We start from the raw sequence: 16,997 nt of genomic DNA, 5'->3' as shown, positions 1-16,997 counted from the left end.
AGCTCAGCTGGTTTACACCCAAATCCATGCATTTGCTTAGGTCCAGCTTCAGCGTTTATAGTTAACTGAACCATTACTTTTTCTTTTCAAGTCCTGTCAAATGTTTCTCAGTATTGCAGCAAGACTAGCAGCTCCAGAGGACTCTGGAGGAACACATCCATCCTTTCAGCAGAAGTCTCAAGTTAGGGAAAGGCACAAGAAAATGAGCAGCATTCACGTGCTGATAATAGTCTTTGTTCCAACTGTAAATCCAGAGGATCACTCGGCTTGAATGCAGACTATTATTACTCAGCCAGCTGATCCTTGCTCACAAAAGTCACAGACAAACTCCTGCACAGCAGTGGGAACTTAGCACAATTCCCAGGGAAAAAAAATGGATCAACGAGATACCTGCCAGTCCTAGAGTTACTGCACTGAACTCTCCTGCTGAGCTGAAAATGCCACCTTGGTTATTTATCCTAGGTGTCAGTCTGGGGTTTGCCTTTTCCTTTCTGGGTTTTTTGGGAGGGAAGATAAGCATGCTTTAACAAAGTACAAAGTCTATCTGCATGGAAATGGAGGGTTAAAATTCACCCTAAATTTCAGGGCATCAATAGTCACCTCTGTAGTTGTTTCTCGTATTATTATAAATACTGACCAATTTCATATATATTATTTTTTCTGTCAGCAGATACTCTCAAAATACAATAAAATGTTAAAAATAGAAGTTGCTGAACAGTAGTTCTATCTTGACCACATGCAAGATTTTCCTCTACATCTGCTTCATTTGTATTTGATATCACTAAAGGTAAAATGAGAGATAACACACCGTGGAGAACGATAAAGAACATGCACAAGGAAATGGGAATTTGATCACTCATGGAATTCAGGCCCTCTTACCACACCCTTTAATTCATTCAAATTTTCTAAAGAGGAAGCAAGAAAAAAAAATCCCAAGCCCAGGGGCATGATCTGAATGTTACCAAACCTGCTGACAGCAGGAGAGTCTTTACCCAGTACACTCTCCTACCAGCTTCCTCTGGCTAAACCCAGGGTCTGAAAAGCCTGTTATTTCCATCTCTTCCCTTTTCTCTCTACTCCCTCCCCAGGGAATCTTACTTTACAACACACAGAGTCAGACACCAAGCTCCTCAGGACTTTGGAGACACAGGGAGTCAGCAAAGGTCATGAAGTACTGTACAATAAACTACCCCATATAAAACAACACTTAATAGACAAAATATGGTTCTCTGATAGTCACAGAACTTACATTTTCATTCAGAGGTGACCACAGCAGCGAATGATTTATTCTTTCAGGATTTCAATATATTAAGTCTGAACTGTTTCCAGCTCTTCCTTGATATTTCAATATTCCAGTTTACACACTCTAACTCATCAGCACATCCCCTAGCTACTGCAACACTCTGCTTGTCTGTGTGATCATCTGAAAGGCACAGGATTATGCTGTGGCTGCCTTCCAAGCAGCAGCAAGCATTTGGACCACAATGTCAAGCGAGCAACTTGCTGGACTACATGTGACAAAAATAATAAAGCATTCTAACACACTGCAGCAAGAAGTGCACACCAAAGGAAAATTTCCAGCCCCAGGAATAACAAATGGCACTCTTGGTAGCATTGCTCTTCTCCCACCAACTCAACAAGCAGGCCTTGGAATTACAACACAAAACTCACTCTGAACACCCCAAGTTTTCGCCCTGGCAGGTCAAGATACAACTTTGCAAAGATTTAAACAAGGCACGGTCCTTATTTAAACCACTAAACACAAAGAGTCCCACTCCTGGTGGTAAAGGGAAGGAGCAAAGAGCCACACACCTACAGCAGGAGGACCACGAGAACAATGACAGAGAAAGAAAGTAACAACCAGCTCTGGAGTGCACAGGGCAAGGCATAATGACGCTACTTCCAGAAAACCCCTGCAAGTTATTTCTGTTATTTCCTCAACCCTGGCATGCACTTGGATAAGATCGGGATTAGATTTAGACTCTCACTCTATGAAAAGTAAGAAACTGTTATCTTTAGAGCTCCTTTATGTACCTGGTGTTTTTCCAGAAATCTACGCCCATACTTAGTCAATTGCACATAAAATCTCAGCTTCTGAAAAAAAAACAGAAAACAAACAAAACCTACAAACCCCAACATCCACACCCCCTTTCCACTTGCATAAGTTTAGAAGAAAGAAAACGTGATTTCTGTGAGTCTCAAGTCTGATGGAAACCAAAGACTTGAATTTTCTTCTGTCTTCTTAAGACTTTTAGGCCAATTACATGGTTTTGGGGAACTGACTCACTCACGAGGGGTTTGCTGGGCTGGTTTTAATCTTTGAGGTTAGGTCTAGTCATGCTGAAATACGGGTACTTGTATAGTTACAAAGATCTCGATCTAACACATATTCCAAGTCCATTTCTGGACCAAACCATGTAATTCTGCACACTTAACAGTGAAACTATCTTAAGAAAATACAAATAAAATTCTAATTGTTACTTAACTGCAACTCTAGCAGGCAAGTCTGGTACTTTTTCTGCTAAACATATGGAAAAATTGTACAAGTTTCTTAAACTGTTTGAAAGGACTAATTAGCAAGGGGCACACAGCACTTTCACACTGTTTTTATGTCCTTTTCCCACCCTATTTTCAGTTTTTCAAGTAAACTGTTGCATACAGCATCGGGGAGAGCTACTACATAAGCCATGTTCTTTGAAATGCTTGACTCAGTAGGCTGAAACAGATCTGAATGGTCGAATTCAACCATGTGTGAGAATTCGGTTGTGCCTTTTCACCAGAACCGAGCTAGAATCCTGGTAAAATGAAATGTGCAGCTTTAACGTACAAAAGCTCAAGAACTCATCCTTACAGATTCTGAAATTCACAATTAAGAGAACTCATTCAAAGACGACTCCGAGCCTCACTTCACACCGTGCATGATTATTACTTGTGCACACGTAATGCAGGAAAGGCTGGCCTCCTTTTTATTTTAGTAAACTCGATTTTTCCCCCCCCCCCCCTCATGTTTTTAAGAGCCTTTCACTCGGTTTTCTCCCTCTAGAGCAGAGACCCTGTTGCGGGCGCAGGTAAAACCGCATCCAGGGATGCATTTCCCATCCCGAAGCTTCAGTACACCCCACCTGCGCGCTGTGCCACCCCACAGCCCTGAAGAACCCCGAAAGCACCATCTGAGAAAAAAAAAATCCGCAGCTTCCGAGGAAAGAGGCCCCGGAGGAAGAGGAGGAGGAGGCAGCGCCCGGCGGGGCCGCTCGGGGCTCTCAGGGATCGGCGGCGCTGGCCGGGGAGCGCCCCCTCCTCCGCGGCCGGGCAGCCGTGGCGGGGGGCCCGAGGAGCAGGGCAGGGGGGCCCGGCACAAGTTGGCCGGAGAAACCTGTGGCTGCCGTGACAGCCCCGCGGCCGGGAGCGGGGCGGCGCCCGGGCAGCGGGGGCTGCCGAGGCGGGGACGCGCCGGACACTGACCTGTCCTCCGAGTCCATGCGGCTGAGGGGCTCCCCGTCCGAGGACATCTCCAGGCTGCCCCGCCGGCCCCCCGACGTGGCGCTGCCGCAGCTGCTGCCGCCGCCCGTGCCGGGGCCGGTGCCGTATCCCTCGTCGCCGCCGCTGGACACGCTGCTGGAGCTGCTGCCGCCCCCGCCGCCGCCGCGGCCCGGCCCGTCCTCCTGGCTGCCCCGGGGGCCCTTGGGCTCCTCCTTGGCGTCGGCCTCGCTGCCGCCGCCGGGGCTCGGCGAGCGGGTCTCGTCGCTGCAGCAGCCGCTGCTCGTGCTGCTGCTGCTGCTGCCCACCAGGCTGCTCTCCTCCTCCTCGCCGCCCTCCTCCTCCTCCTCCTCCTCCTCCTCCTCCTCTTCCTCCTCCTCGTCCTCGTCCTCCCCGTCCCCGGCCTGGCTGGCGCTCTCCGGGCTCGGCTCCGACATGCTCTCCGCCTCGCCGTTCAGCAGCAGCAGCGGCTCCGGCTCCGCCGCGGCCGAAGGCGGCGGCGGCGGCAGCGGCGACGACGAGGAGGAGGAGGATCCAGCCCCACCGGCGGCCGCGGCCGCCACCTCCACCTCCGCCGCCACCTCCGCCTCCTCCTCCTCCTCGGCGGGCGCCGCCTGCCCGGGAAGGCGCCGCTGGGGCTCCGCCATGTCGCTGCAGCGAGCGGCCGCCATGGCGCCTGCGAGTCGCTGCCGCGCGCGCGGGGCCGGCCGCGGGCGGGCGGGCGGGCGGGCGTGCGCACGGCGGGGGCGTGCGCGCGCGGCCCCGTGCGCGCCCGCGCGGCCGGTGCGCGCTCCCGCCGCCGCCGCCGCCCCCCTCGCCCTCCTCGCGCACCCGCACCGCCGGGGAGGGGCGGGGCCCGGCTCGCGCCGCCGCCGCCGCACGCGCTACGGAGCGCGCCGGGGGACAAACAACGCCGGGGAGGGCCCCCGGTGCGAAGGGGGCGAGCGGCGGGATCGCGGCTGGAGCCCGCCGCGGATGCCGGCGTGAATCCCCCAGGGATCCCGGCAGGATGCCGTTCGGATCCCCCCGGGCATCCCGGAGCCCCGCTGGAATGGCGTGATCCCAGCCCCCGGCTCCGTGGACAGCGGGGAGTGCCGCGGGACGCGCCGGGAGCGAAGCGCTGCCGGTTTGCCCCGCCTCGCTCCAGGACAAGCGCCGGCGGCACGGCGGGGCAGGGACATTCCCGGCTGGCGCTGGAGAAGGAGCGGAGGCGGAGCAGGGGGGCTCCGGCGGCGCCGGGCACTGCGGGTCCCCTCACGGGCGCTGCGGGTCCCCTCACGGGCACTGCAGGTCCCCTCACGGGCGCTGCGGGTCCCCCTTACGGGCGCTGCGGGTCCCCTCACGGGCACTGCGGGTCCCCTCACGGGCTCTGCGGGTCCCCTCACGGGCGCTGCGGGTCCCCTCACGGGCTCTGCGGGTCCCCTCACGGGCGCTGCGGGTCCCCTCACGGGCTCTGCGGGTCCCCTCACGGGCGCTGCGGGTCCCCTCACGGGCGCTGCGGGTCCCCTCACGGGCTCTGCGGGTCCCCTCACGGGCGCTGCGGGTCCCCCTCACGGGCTCTGCGCTGAGGGCAGCGGGACGCGGGGCGCACGGAACGGGAGAAGCGAGGCGCCTCGCGGGGAGCTGCAGGGCGCTGAGGGGCCGGCAGTGCCACGGCTCGGCCGGGGCAGGAAGGAGACGGGGAAAGGGTTCCAGCGCCGCTGACAAAAAGGAGTGAAAACCACCGCGCTGAGCGGCGAGGAGACAGAAAAAAAGCCAGAACAAACCGGCCTGAAAACCTCCCTTGGCACGGGTGAGGCTTCCCGGCTGCCGCGGAGAAGCTGTGCGACCAAAGGGGGACTGTGAAGTATCACAGGATGGTTTGGATTGGAAGGAACCTTAAGGATCAGCTCGCTCCAAGCCCCTTCCACCAGACCAGGTTGCTCAGAGCCCCTTCCAACCTCGCCTTGGACACTTCCAGGGATGGGGCTTCTCTGGGCAGCCTGTGCCAGGGCCTCACCACCCTCACCCAGAAGAATTTCTCCCTAATACCCAATCTAAACCTATGGATGTATAAAAGGGGAAAGGTGAAATCTCAGCAGGGCGGCTCTCAATCACATAGAAGCCTTCAGAACAGAGTTGGAAAATTAAGGTCATTTAGCGATCATGTAAAATGGGATAAAGTTTACTATAAAGTACATAGGATGGGGATTGGCAGTAGAACAGAAAGGTAGAATCTGGGCGCAGAGATAAATCAGGTAGTTTGACAAGTTATTGGAGAGATGAGAAGGGTAATTGAAAGCTATTCAGTCACAGGTAAATAAACCAAAGGTAATAAAATGCTGTTCCATGTGAATTTTGAATATCTTACATCTGCCAGTCTTTAGCCAAAGCTTACAGAGCTTGCCACATTTAACACAAAAATCATGAAGCCGTGGTAGTTAAGTTTAAAAACAAACACAGAACCACAGCTCGGTCCAGAAAAGCCTTGTGCCTTCTGCACACGAGGAAGAACACGACCAACTCAAGTTACAGCAGGCATATCTGGCATGGCCACAGAGCTCCTGGATTCCAGGAGAAGTTAACTGCGTGGGATTAAAATCTGGAGAAGGTGCTCCGAAGACCTGCATTTGCATAGCTGGAGATGGCTCCCAGCCCATCAACAGATGTAGCTGTGAGCAGCAACAAGAACAAGCTGTGGTGTAGCAGCCAAAAGAGAGAGGCACAGCACTGAAACAGCAACAGGGGGTTGGGGACTCAACACTGGATTCATCTTTGAAAACAAACCAATAACATATTTCGCCTGCAGAGGAGCATAAGCATATTTTGGAAACCAACCACAATGAAAAAGTGATGATAATTCCTCAGATTTCTGAAGCCAGCCTCAGCTAGAAACTGGAAATGCTAAGAATGCTTTAAAAAAAAAAAATCCTGGGGGGGGGGGGGGGGAAAGACAAGAACAGCTGCAACGCTGTTTCTCGTCTGTGCAAAATGTATATTGCAGGTCTCCTAACTTCACCAAAACAGTCCCCAAACCCTGAGTTTCTGCCTTTCCTCCGGGTAACAGTGTGTGCTGTGCCTTGCTCTCCGCGGGGGAAGGCGCGGGGTCCGGGTGGGTGTTGCAGTCACTGGTCTAATCAAACGCGAAGGGTGACGTTTCAAAAACAACCCAGCCTTTGATTCAGCCCAGAAACGGCAGTAGCTGAAATGATTCCTGTGTCTCTAGTACCCACTAATGCCCTTCTGCAGTTCTGTGCCGCAGCAAGGGACAGAATCAGGGAGGTATCGAGTCATGAGAAACCAAAAACACAGGAAGGACTCCCTAAAAGACACCTTTCACAAACGAAGAATATGAGATAAAGGGGAGAAAAGCCATCACAAAGAACTCTATGTACCCTAACGTCAATTGTCCTGATCGGCTCCGCTCTGTGCTCAAGGCAATCAATGTCTATTTTTTTTTTCCCCCCTCAGGGTCTCTCTGGGTTTCTTGAGGCGCTGCGTGCACGCAAAGGCTCCTTGTGTTTGGCACTGAAAGCGAGCAGGGTGATTCGACCTCCCACTTTCCTCTCTCCCAAGCGGGGCGGTACAGACGCCAGCTCGTTAGGTAATTTGTGTATTCAAAGAGGGTCAGGGAAGGAAACCTCGGGACGTTTCTATCGCCTGATGGAAATCACTTGGCATTTAGGCAAGCGCTCGGTACCCACGGGGTCACTGCTGCAGCAGGCAGGCATCAAAGAAAAACTCCGTGGTTATCTCTCGGTGTCCTGCTCTCAGGTTTCCATACACACAAAATTCTGCGTCCAGGCTCGGCCCTTGAGCGCTGCAATAAAGTCCCAATGAAGTGCAAGCAGCAGTGATTATTGCTCACTGAGCTTTCTCTGTACAAACCCACACAGCCTACCGAAGCTAGATTTCCTTTTTCTTCAAGGTTTTTTGACTTTTCAAACCTCTTGAAAGGATCTGTCGGAGAACAGGTGATTCCACAACTTGCAAAAGCAGCTAAATCATTTACATTTGAATGCTGTGATAAAAGCTCAAAGGAGGAGACTCCTGTTAGGGAATCCTTTTGAGAAAAAACACATCATTCACTTTGGTGCGTGTTACTCTGTCGTTCACAAAAAGGGTTTCTGATGTGCTCAGTCCAGCTTGGTATGATCACCTTACAACGATGTTTTAACGCTCAGACATTTGTGTTGAGGAATCAACAAAGTACAAACTAATAAAATACATTTTAAAAAGCCGGTAGGTAAACCAGGAGAAGCCTGTTCGTAGGCAAAAGATTCCAAGCAGGACCATTAGTTCAAGAACAAACAACTTGTAGACACAGCAGAGCAGGGAGAAGAAATGAAGATTTTATTCTCTTACCTCAGGAACACCAGGGTGCAGGGCATTCACACTGACAGCGGGATCAGTAACAAGCACACTCCAGAGAAGTAGTTTCTTCTTTTCTTGATTCACAGCAATTTTGCTGTTTTGTGGGGTTTTCTTAAAGGACACTTCGGTGAGATCACCAGAAGATGTATGTAAGGCAGGTTTCTTGAGGTTTTTTCCCTAACTTGGATCAGCATTATAGTACTATGTCATACAGTATGCAAGAAAAACACTCCAGAACAGCAAGAAAGGCCTATAAATAGAGAAGAAAAATTAAATAGGCCTGAGGTACAGGTACAGGAAAGGTGACATCCAGTCTTACACTCGCTAGGATACCGGGAGAGATTCTGTAAAGCCCAGCATTTGCTCCCTGAGCTCCCTTCTCCAACCCCTGCCTCCCCATGCACCTCTTAAGCAGTGCAGGAAATTCCTGCTGCCTGCACCTCATGACTCACCTTGCTCAGTATTCTGCCTACTCAGCAGCCTCTGGAAACTGCACCCTTCCCTTCTTTCTGCCCCACCCTTCGCCATCCCAGTTCAAGGTCTGGAGGAAGAGGCTGCCATCTGTCATTGCTTCGAGTGAGCAGCGCTGGGTTCTCACCCTTCCCTTCAGACTGCGCTGAAATTGCCTCGTGATGCAATTGTGACCCCACCCTCTCCTGCAGCACCCAGTTAATTCTCCCTTTAAACTCAGCTCCCATGCTCTTTTCTTTTTAAAGCTGCCTTTAATCTTTGTCTGTACTGTCTGCTTAGAAACCATGACTCTGAGAAACTACAAGCCACCCTTAGGCTGGGCCAACCAGAAGAAGGCTGCAGGGAATGCATGTTGGGAAAGGGTCCCTCTTCTCTCCCCAGGAGTGTTGAGCCCTCTCTGGGATTGTAACTGGCTTTGAAAAACATTTTGCAGCAAAATGAATTCTTGACACTGCTTGGGACCTTCTTCCCGCTCTGCGCTGCCCCTGCTCTGTGTCACGCTGATCTGCTGCCTCTTCTCTGGTGCCAGCACAGCTGTCCCTGAAATTCCTGCCATGATCTAGACCAGGGAACTGCTTTTAGTGGTAACTAGGAGGGAAAAAAAAATAAAATGGCATTCTGTTCCTGTTAGGTCATGAAGCTTCAGAAAGCTCCAGGCAGCTTAGTCAAGTGTAACTCTCTGGGGATGGGGAAAAGAGGAACAAAAAAAAGTTAAAAACTTGCGAAGGTGATGTGAAGAACCAGGTGTTACTTCAGGAATGGAAAACCCCATTCAGTCATTCTGGAGCTCATCCAAAAGCACATCCTACCATTCATTCTATTTGCATTCGTGGTAAACTCCAGCCAGCCCAGTGGAGATGAGAGCATCTCTGCTTTAAGCCATCTATAAACACCAACAGTGAAAGGAAGGCCATGGTCCATAGATATTCTGATGTATTTGAAAGGAATCAGACGCCTTACAAGTAGATGAAACCTCTAAAATGCACACTAATTGATGCTCAATTTGTTGTCAAGTTATATTGAAGGAAAACAGGAAATGCAAAATAATGAAGCCTGACAATTTCTTGTAAGTGAAAGATAAAAAAGCTGTGAGTTCAGGGCATTAGGAGGCCTCGTAATATGGTTCATTGGTGTTCTCTACAGGTTGCTGCAAAACCTGAAATATAAGCACAGAATTTCAAGTAGGTACTATTCAGCTGTGATATCCTCTTAGTTATTATAGATACCACTGAGAATGAACTCAGAATTTGCTTCAGAAACAAAAGCTACTCTCAGTACACTTGCACTGGTATTGCTGAGTATTAATCCTGTCACCCCATGTCTCTCAATTTTTGTGACTTCCAGGGACTTGCATAAGTACATGCTAAAAGTGCATTGTGCTTTTCTTTGAAACGGTTGGGAAAGTTTTTCAAGTGGAAAATTTAAATAACTGATGCAATATATCAGTTGAACAAGTAAAACAGTAATATATGTGGGACTGTACAAGCAAATAGAGCATCTTTTCTCTGTGTTTGGTATTGTCAATATTTTTATTTATGACTAAAAAACCTATAAAAATTATCAGAAATACTTTCTTTTCCTCCCAAAGTATCCTAAACCTCCTTGTGTACATTTTCTTTTTGGCACAGTTTGCTCTTTTTCAGTAAAGGCAGCCAAAATTCTTATGTCTCTCGGAAGAATCAACATCCTTAAATGCTGTAATTTAGATTCATTTTAGCCAGAGATAATTAAAATATTTGCTTCCAGATTACAGAGTCTTTACATGCTGTTAATTTGGGGAATTGGTTTTCTCAACATTCTTATGCAAAACAGAGCTGGATTCCAGCTTTAAATGAAGGTGTGTGCCTGGGCACATGTAGAGGGGTGTCACCAGGATGTCCATTTATTTTCTGCTGGTCACTTGCTGCAGAACCTCGCGGTAAAACCAGGGGAGGCCATCCCAACTGAGGGGGCAATTCTGCACAAGCACACTAGGCAGTAAATCCCATTTTTTCCCCTAAAAATATGGATATGAAGTCAGGAGGTTTGTTGGGTTTTTTTTGCTTTTTTGCACACATGGAAATTGTTTTCAAAAACCATAAAAGTAATCAAGATCTTGCATGTTGCAAAACCGGTGTGTAACCATTACAACCAAACAGAAATGCATAATTAATTGAATGCTAATTAAATACAAATCACAGCTTGGAAGGAGTACAAGTTTACAACAGCTTTTCTGTGTTCTAGGATTACTTTCAAACTCCCCTTCTTCAATTTATGGTGGTAAGCAGAATATGGGTTTTTCCATAGAACAGTTTTAGATTTCTTTAAATTAATGTTTCATAAAATTTAAATGAAAATCCCCTTGCAGAAATCCAGTTATGAATTTTATGTGCTTTTTTTTTTTTTCTTCCCCTCTTTTCTTGAAAGAATCTCCTGTCCTTCCAAGATCAAACTCTTGTGAGCACATGTCCTTCCAAACAAAGTTCTCAGCTTCCCAGAACATGCTGTGGTGGGCCCGGCAAGGGGCCCTGAAGATAATTAAGGGAGTGGAGCATGTCAGATGAGGAGCAGCTGAGAGAGCTGGGACTGTTCAGCCCAAAAAGTGAAGGCTCAGGGGGATCTTATCAAGGTGTAAATATCTGAGAGGGGAAGTAAAGAAGATGGAGCCAGACTTTGTGGTGTCTGGTAAGAGTCAATGGTCACAAACTGAGATGTAGAACATCAATCCTATTTAAATGTAAGAAGAAACTTTTTCACTTTCAAGCAGTGGGAAAGATTGCCCAGAGAGGTTGTGGCACTGCTGTTTGTGAAGTTATTCAAACCACATCTGGACATGGTCCTGAGCAGCCTGTTCCAGCTGCTGCTGCTTGGAGCAGGGGGCTTGGACTCTATGATCTCCTGAGGTGCCTTCCAACCTTAACTTTTCTGTGACTCTGTAAAATTGGTATTCTCTTATTCCCATGTTACAGATGTTATCCCCATGTTGCACAGAGGCACAGGCTTTGCTAAATCTGCAAAGGCAGTACTTTTCTGGGTTCCCAAATATCACCATACACCCTGGCTTTGCCCGAGCCTGACGTGGGGATGAAAATCATAATTCACACCTCTCCTGCCTGGCAGCATGCTTTGTAAAGATGGGGAGGGAGTTCTGGTTGGGAGCCACAGCAGCTGAATGGGGCTGTGTGACTGGGACCAAGCCCTGAGTCCCTGCAGGCAGGTTTGGATGCAGTCTGAATGGCTCCATTCAGAATTCCCAAACTGGCCAAATTTAGGGTCCTGCTACGTCCCGTGAGATTAGAAATGACAAGCAAGTGAGAGTACATGTTTTCCATGATTGCCAGATCTTGGCAGGCTAGAGACTTAAGGGAGAGAGGTTATCCTTAAGAGAGGCATTTATCACACACTCTGGCAGCCTTGGGCAAGATACTGTCTTGGAGAAAAATCCGGATTTCCCAAAACCTTAAGAGCTGGACAATTCATCTTCTCTCCCCACTGCTCTGCTTATGTTACAAGAAAAATTCATGTAATGGGAAGTTTTTCAAACAGCTAGACATATACAGAATTAATTTATTTAAATAGGATTTATTATTTGGTAGGCCTGAGCACAAGCAAACACATTAATTTCAGAAAAGTTCAGAATTGCATCCAAAGATGTGAATTGTGAATTGCCATTATTAGGGCATTCACTGAACAGAGAAGTCATACTCAAATTAATCAAAACTAATTTATCAATTACAAAACCAGCAGGATGACTTCATTGTCGTTTGCCACTAATGACAAATGTTTATTACAGATAGTGTATTTGTCTTCTGAGCTATTAAAACCCCGTTTGCTATTCATAACTCCTCGAACCTTTCCTGTAAGATGAAGGATCCATCATGTTCATAGAAAATAAGCCAAGCTTGTAGAAGTACAGCACCCCTCCCTATTCTCAGTCAATCAAATCTGAGAGAGAGAGGGGGAGACTGATGAGAACAACCTACTTTTCTGTGCGTGGCATTCACTGAATGTGAAAAGGGGTTTCAGCAGGACCGAGAAAGTAGCTGTTGTCATGACAGCACTGGGAAGCCCAGGGACTGAAAAGATCTTCATCAGCTCACTGCAGCAATGCTGTGCCAAAGGAACTGTGCTGCCTGTCTGCAGGCTGACAAGAGAGCCAGGGGAATGCCTGCTTGTCAAACCTCCGTGGTTTTACTCTGCAAACTTCCCCACTCCTGGCCTCTGAAGCTGCAATACAGCTGCAATCTGGCAAAAATGGATCTCTCCCGCCCCCCTCCTTCCCCTTCAGTACTCCCCACGCTTTCTGTTTTTCTCTTTGGTTTAACAAGGACAGCACCCAGCCTTCTTGCACTCCCCTTTGCCACAAAAATGCCATGCTGAAGGCAGCAGTTTTGTAAAAAACCCAAACACCAGCACATTCTGCAGTCCAGCTCCATCGATGCAATGACTGCCACTCCTGCATCCTCGGTGCGAGGGGCAGCATGTCTGTGTGCTCTGGAGCTCACCTGGCAGCTCTGGGGCAAGAGGCTGAGGATTTCTGTGGCAGGATCTGCTCCTTGGGGTCATACCCTTGGCAAGGGTGGAATGTTACCTGCTCAGCTCTGGGCACTCCAATGCATTGCCTTTCACACTGAGTTAGGCAGCCTGCTGTCTGTGCTCACTGTAATCACCACAAGCACCAGTTTTGGGACAACTGTGAGACTCTTCCATTCCCAGTGGAGTTTCATTTTACAGAAATGACTAAAAATGCTTGCTGCATAGGTGAGAGCCTCATAATTTAGACAAGGAAAGAGAAAGTGAGGTCTTTTTGGCTGTGCACATATTGATCGAGTTCTGGTGCTGTTTATTTGAAGCAGTGGGAAATGAGAACATTTGGAAACTTGTTTCATGCCCCCACTGGTTATCACTGATGGAATGAAAACCGAAATTGAGTGCTTTACACCCAATCTTGCAACAGCCACCTTTATTGCAAACTAAATGCTCAGAGATAGGTGCCCTCAGAGGAATTTTACAGGCTTTGTCTGCAACTTTGGCGTCTCTGGTATTGATTGCAAAATTCACATTGACCTCAGTGGGGCCAGACTATCAAACTCAGCTTGAGAGCTGGGGAACTAAGGAGTTTGGAGGAACCCACAGCAAATCCTGATATTATTGATGGCTGCTGGGAGGTGGGGACTTAGCCCCTACTGCACAGGAGAGCTGAAGTTGCACTGTACTCAGAATTTCACCCTCCATCAGTCAGAATTTCAATAGTTCAGAAGTCCACTCTCTCAGGAAGCCTGGAATACGTGGCAGAACTGGGAGCTGTAGATCCTAAATTAGCTCAATGCCCCGAAGATGTGGCCTGTGGATGCACTGCATGTCCTCTGATAGGCAAAGCAGAGATTCCCCTCTCCTGAATTCCATTCCCAGCTCAGCTGCTCTCAGATTCTCCAAACAGCTGACTGCATAGGGGTGGGCAAAGCATTTTAGCATGTTGCTATGCAGAAATGTATGCATCTTGGTTAGGATATGTTTAAGAGAGTCTCTTTCCCAGGACTGCTCTGAGGTGCAGTTGTTTGTCTTTGAAGCCTTCCAGTGAAAGCTGCTGTTAAACCCACACATGGAGTGCTCTCAACAGCCTGACTTTTAATGACATGATGCTTTTGAGTCTAGTCAGTCTTTTAAAACTGGGTTGGTTTTTTTTTCAGTCAAGGTGAACATTATGTGCTTGATGATTTTTGCCTAGTGACACATGCAATCAAATTCAAGAAACAAATACTATCCTAACAAATACTATCCTATTTTCTAGGCAGATCAGTGGCCCAAAACAACCTCATATAATACTGAAGTTACAGTAAGAAAAGGGGCCCTATATATTCTTGGCAAGCTGTTGCTATAGAGGCATACTGTCAGCAGCAGCTTGGCTTTATATTGCATTTAAGTGGATAATTTATCAGAACCATCATCTTTGCAGTTGAATTTCTGTCTGGGTTTGGCAATGCTAAGCATTTGTTTCCTCTCAGTGAAAAGTGGATTTGGCTATTTAGAGCCTGGAAAATAGGGAAACTTTTCAGAGCAAGGTGAAAAAGAGCTGATTTTAAATGTGGTGAATCTTACAATCCATGCCTACATGTCTTCACATAAAATTGGGGTCTCTTAAATTGAGGAAGCAATTTGATTTAGGTTGTGCTAGTGCATAAGAGGTGCAACAAAGAGGGATGTATTATAAAGTGTAACTCAGGCACTGAAAGCATTAAGGTATCAGCTCTGCAGAGAGCCATGACCTACTTCTGCCTTGTTTCTTCCAAGGAAAATCCTTTGGCACCACCTCAGGCCATGGTTTCTGTTCTCCCTGCTATCTTGAGGATCTTACACAAAAGTGCCTCAGACACACGTCCCAGTTTCTCAAGTCCAAGTTTCATGTAGAGAGGAGGCAAAGCAGCCAATTTAAAATGGGACTTTACAGAAAAAAAAAAAACCAACAAACATTCTCCTCACCATCCTCAATAAAACATAAATTAAGTACTGGACCAATGTCCATGACCACTTGTATTTCAGATTTTTTATAACAGTACATATTTTGGAGGCCTTTTGGATATTAATACAGTCAGATTTTGGGACTTTCTTATATTGCAGTGAGTGATCTCAGTCCACCACCTGCACTGCACTATGGTAACTCCTTTTGGAACATTGCATGCATATTCTTTTCCATTACATGCAGCATATTCTCATCAGCTGATGTTCTACAGTAAAACCTCAACAGCTCAGTTTATGTCATGCTTAACAAAGTATGACAAAATAAATGCTGGTTTAAAAGCCATATAAATATTGAAACACGAAGCATTTGAAAGTTACTCCCCTCCTCCCTTATCTAATTATACTATTAATAAGCAACATGCAGAATTTCATCTGAGATGCTGGAACCACAAGAGATCAGATTCTCACACAAATTCTCTCCTGTATCATAATGGTTGCAGTGTGAGCGTGTTTAACTTTAAATCATGCAATCTATTCACCTGAAACCAAAAGGGCTGTTCCCATCTGGGCTCAGATCTGCTGCATCAACACTAATTCTGTTGCCCTGGTTGTGTGCAACTGCAGGTTAGGCCAAGAATACATTTTCTCTGTTTTGCAGTAATTTGTCTTGCAGTTCCAGTCTAATGCCATTATCCCCTTTTTATCTTTAATTGTTGCTGCGCACCATTAAGCAGCAACATCACGATACTTAAAAGTCACTTTGTCTTTCCATTTGGTGAAGCAACCCCATTTTATGAGCAAAGGAAGGCTCTGAGATGTGGCTGCAACCTTGCAAAGAAACCTGCTTATGCAAAGTCCTATCGAGAACTTCTTTCACTTAGGTTAAAGGATCAAGTCCTTAACATTTGAAAATACACAATAAACACACAACACTGCATCATTGAGTAGGAAGGTTAATAAAAATACAGCCTGGCATTAACATTAAAAAGGTTCTAAATTTTTTTCTTCACAGGTAATTAGTTCACACAATGAAATAATCTCCTTTCTTATCCTGGAAACACATGCATAAAACAGCTCAGATAACATCATTTACATACAGGCTGCTGCATCCGCATGTTAATGTCTGGCAGTGAAAAGTTCAGGCAAGTTTGTAATCCCCGATTTCCTGCGCGTGCTCAGCACCCAGATTCCCAGAAGGAAGGGAAAGGGATGCTAAATATTCCTGAGATGACAGGTCAGCTGCAGCCCGCCACATCTGGGCAGCTGGCACAGTTACAGAGTTTCTCAGAGCACAGGGAAGTGTCCAGACACTCCTGGACATTTTTTTTTTTTTTTTTTTAACTCATCTTGGTATTTGTTCCTTTTGTCAGTCACTTGTGGCCATGGCCATCACCCGAAGCCTATTGTGCTGCCGCCACTTGCTTTGTCCGCCTTGCTCCATCGCGTGGTTCTGGGAGCAATCTGCATTCCCATTTAAAGCACTATCATGTCACCCATCAGCGATCGCTGCCTTTCATCCCCTAAAACTCCCGTACAATGGCAGCCACGCCGCGAGGACAAAGGGCCAGGCACAGGGAAAGGGAGGGAAGCTGCACTGGGAATGCAGCAGCAGCTGCAGCCGGGCTAACTTTGCTCTGCCGGGGTCCCTCTGGGCGAGCTCTTGAACTTGGACTGGTAACATCCGCGCCCTTCATCTCCTGCTTCCCCTCCTAACACAACTTATCTGCCCAGGGCAGGCACTGGAAGGAAGCTTGGCTGCTCCTGCCCCCAGGCCAACAGGTAATGACGGTGTTTTTCCAGCCGTGCCCACGGCCAGCTGCGGGAGACAGGGAGGGCCGCGGAGGGAAAGCCTCCTCCTGCAGGGTTACTGATGGCCAGCAGCGCTTCCCAAAACACCAACCCAGCTTGCTGGGCAGCCTGAAAATCTACAGCTCCTCCAGCAGTTGTTGGAGGAAGCCAACCATTCAAGCGAACAGCAATCCGCTTTGCTGCGCTCATAGACGCGGGTACAGCACCCGAGGGTCCGGGAACGCCTGGAGAGTCTGCAGTGCTAAAGCTTTAACAAGGATTCACTCCCGTACACTGGCATCCTCTTAAGAGTTTGGAGCCATCAGCTGTAGAGATCTTAGACTTCACATACCGCCTTTGATTAATTGCCTGAAAATGCTGTGAAAGTCAGGGCTTCTGCTCGCGGGTGAAATAACCGCAGTGCTCCAGCCTGGGAACAGCCAGCCAGGGGAGGATGGACGGGAAGCACT

At 48.2% G+C, this 16,997-nt stretch overlaps 1 protein-coding gene across 2 annotated transcripts in view; it reads right to left on the bottom strand.

The window, feature by feature from the left end:
- The window catches only part of AEBP2 (AE binding protein 2), a 40,457-nt gene extending 36,309 nt beyond the window's left edge, over positions 1-4,148 (bottom strand). For both annotated transcript variants that reach the window (XM_053943820.1, XM_053943822.1), the window contains exon 1: positions 3,463-4,148. In XM_053943820.1, coding sequence (XP_053799795.1) covers positions 3,463-4,148 — 686 coding nt within the window. The remainder of the gene's footprint in view (positions 1-3,462) is intronic.
- Positions 4,149-16,997: the final 12,849 nt, after the last annotated feature.

The sequence above is a fragment of the Vidua chalybeata genome, chromosome 5, assembly GCF_026979565.1.
Source record: "Vidua chalybeata isolate OUT-0048 chromosome 5, bVidCha1 merged haplotype, whole genome shotgun sequence".
NCBI classification, from domain to species: domain Eukaryota; kingdom Metazoa; phylum Chordata; class Aves; order Passeriformes; family Viduidae; genus Vidua; species Vidua chalybeata.
Note: the sequence above shows the minus strand (reverse complement) of the source record. Positions and strands in the feature narration are given on the sequence as shown.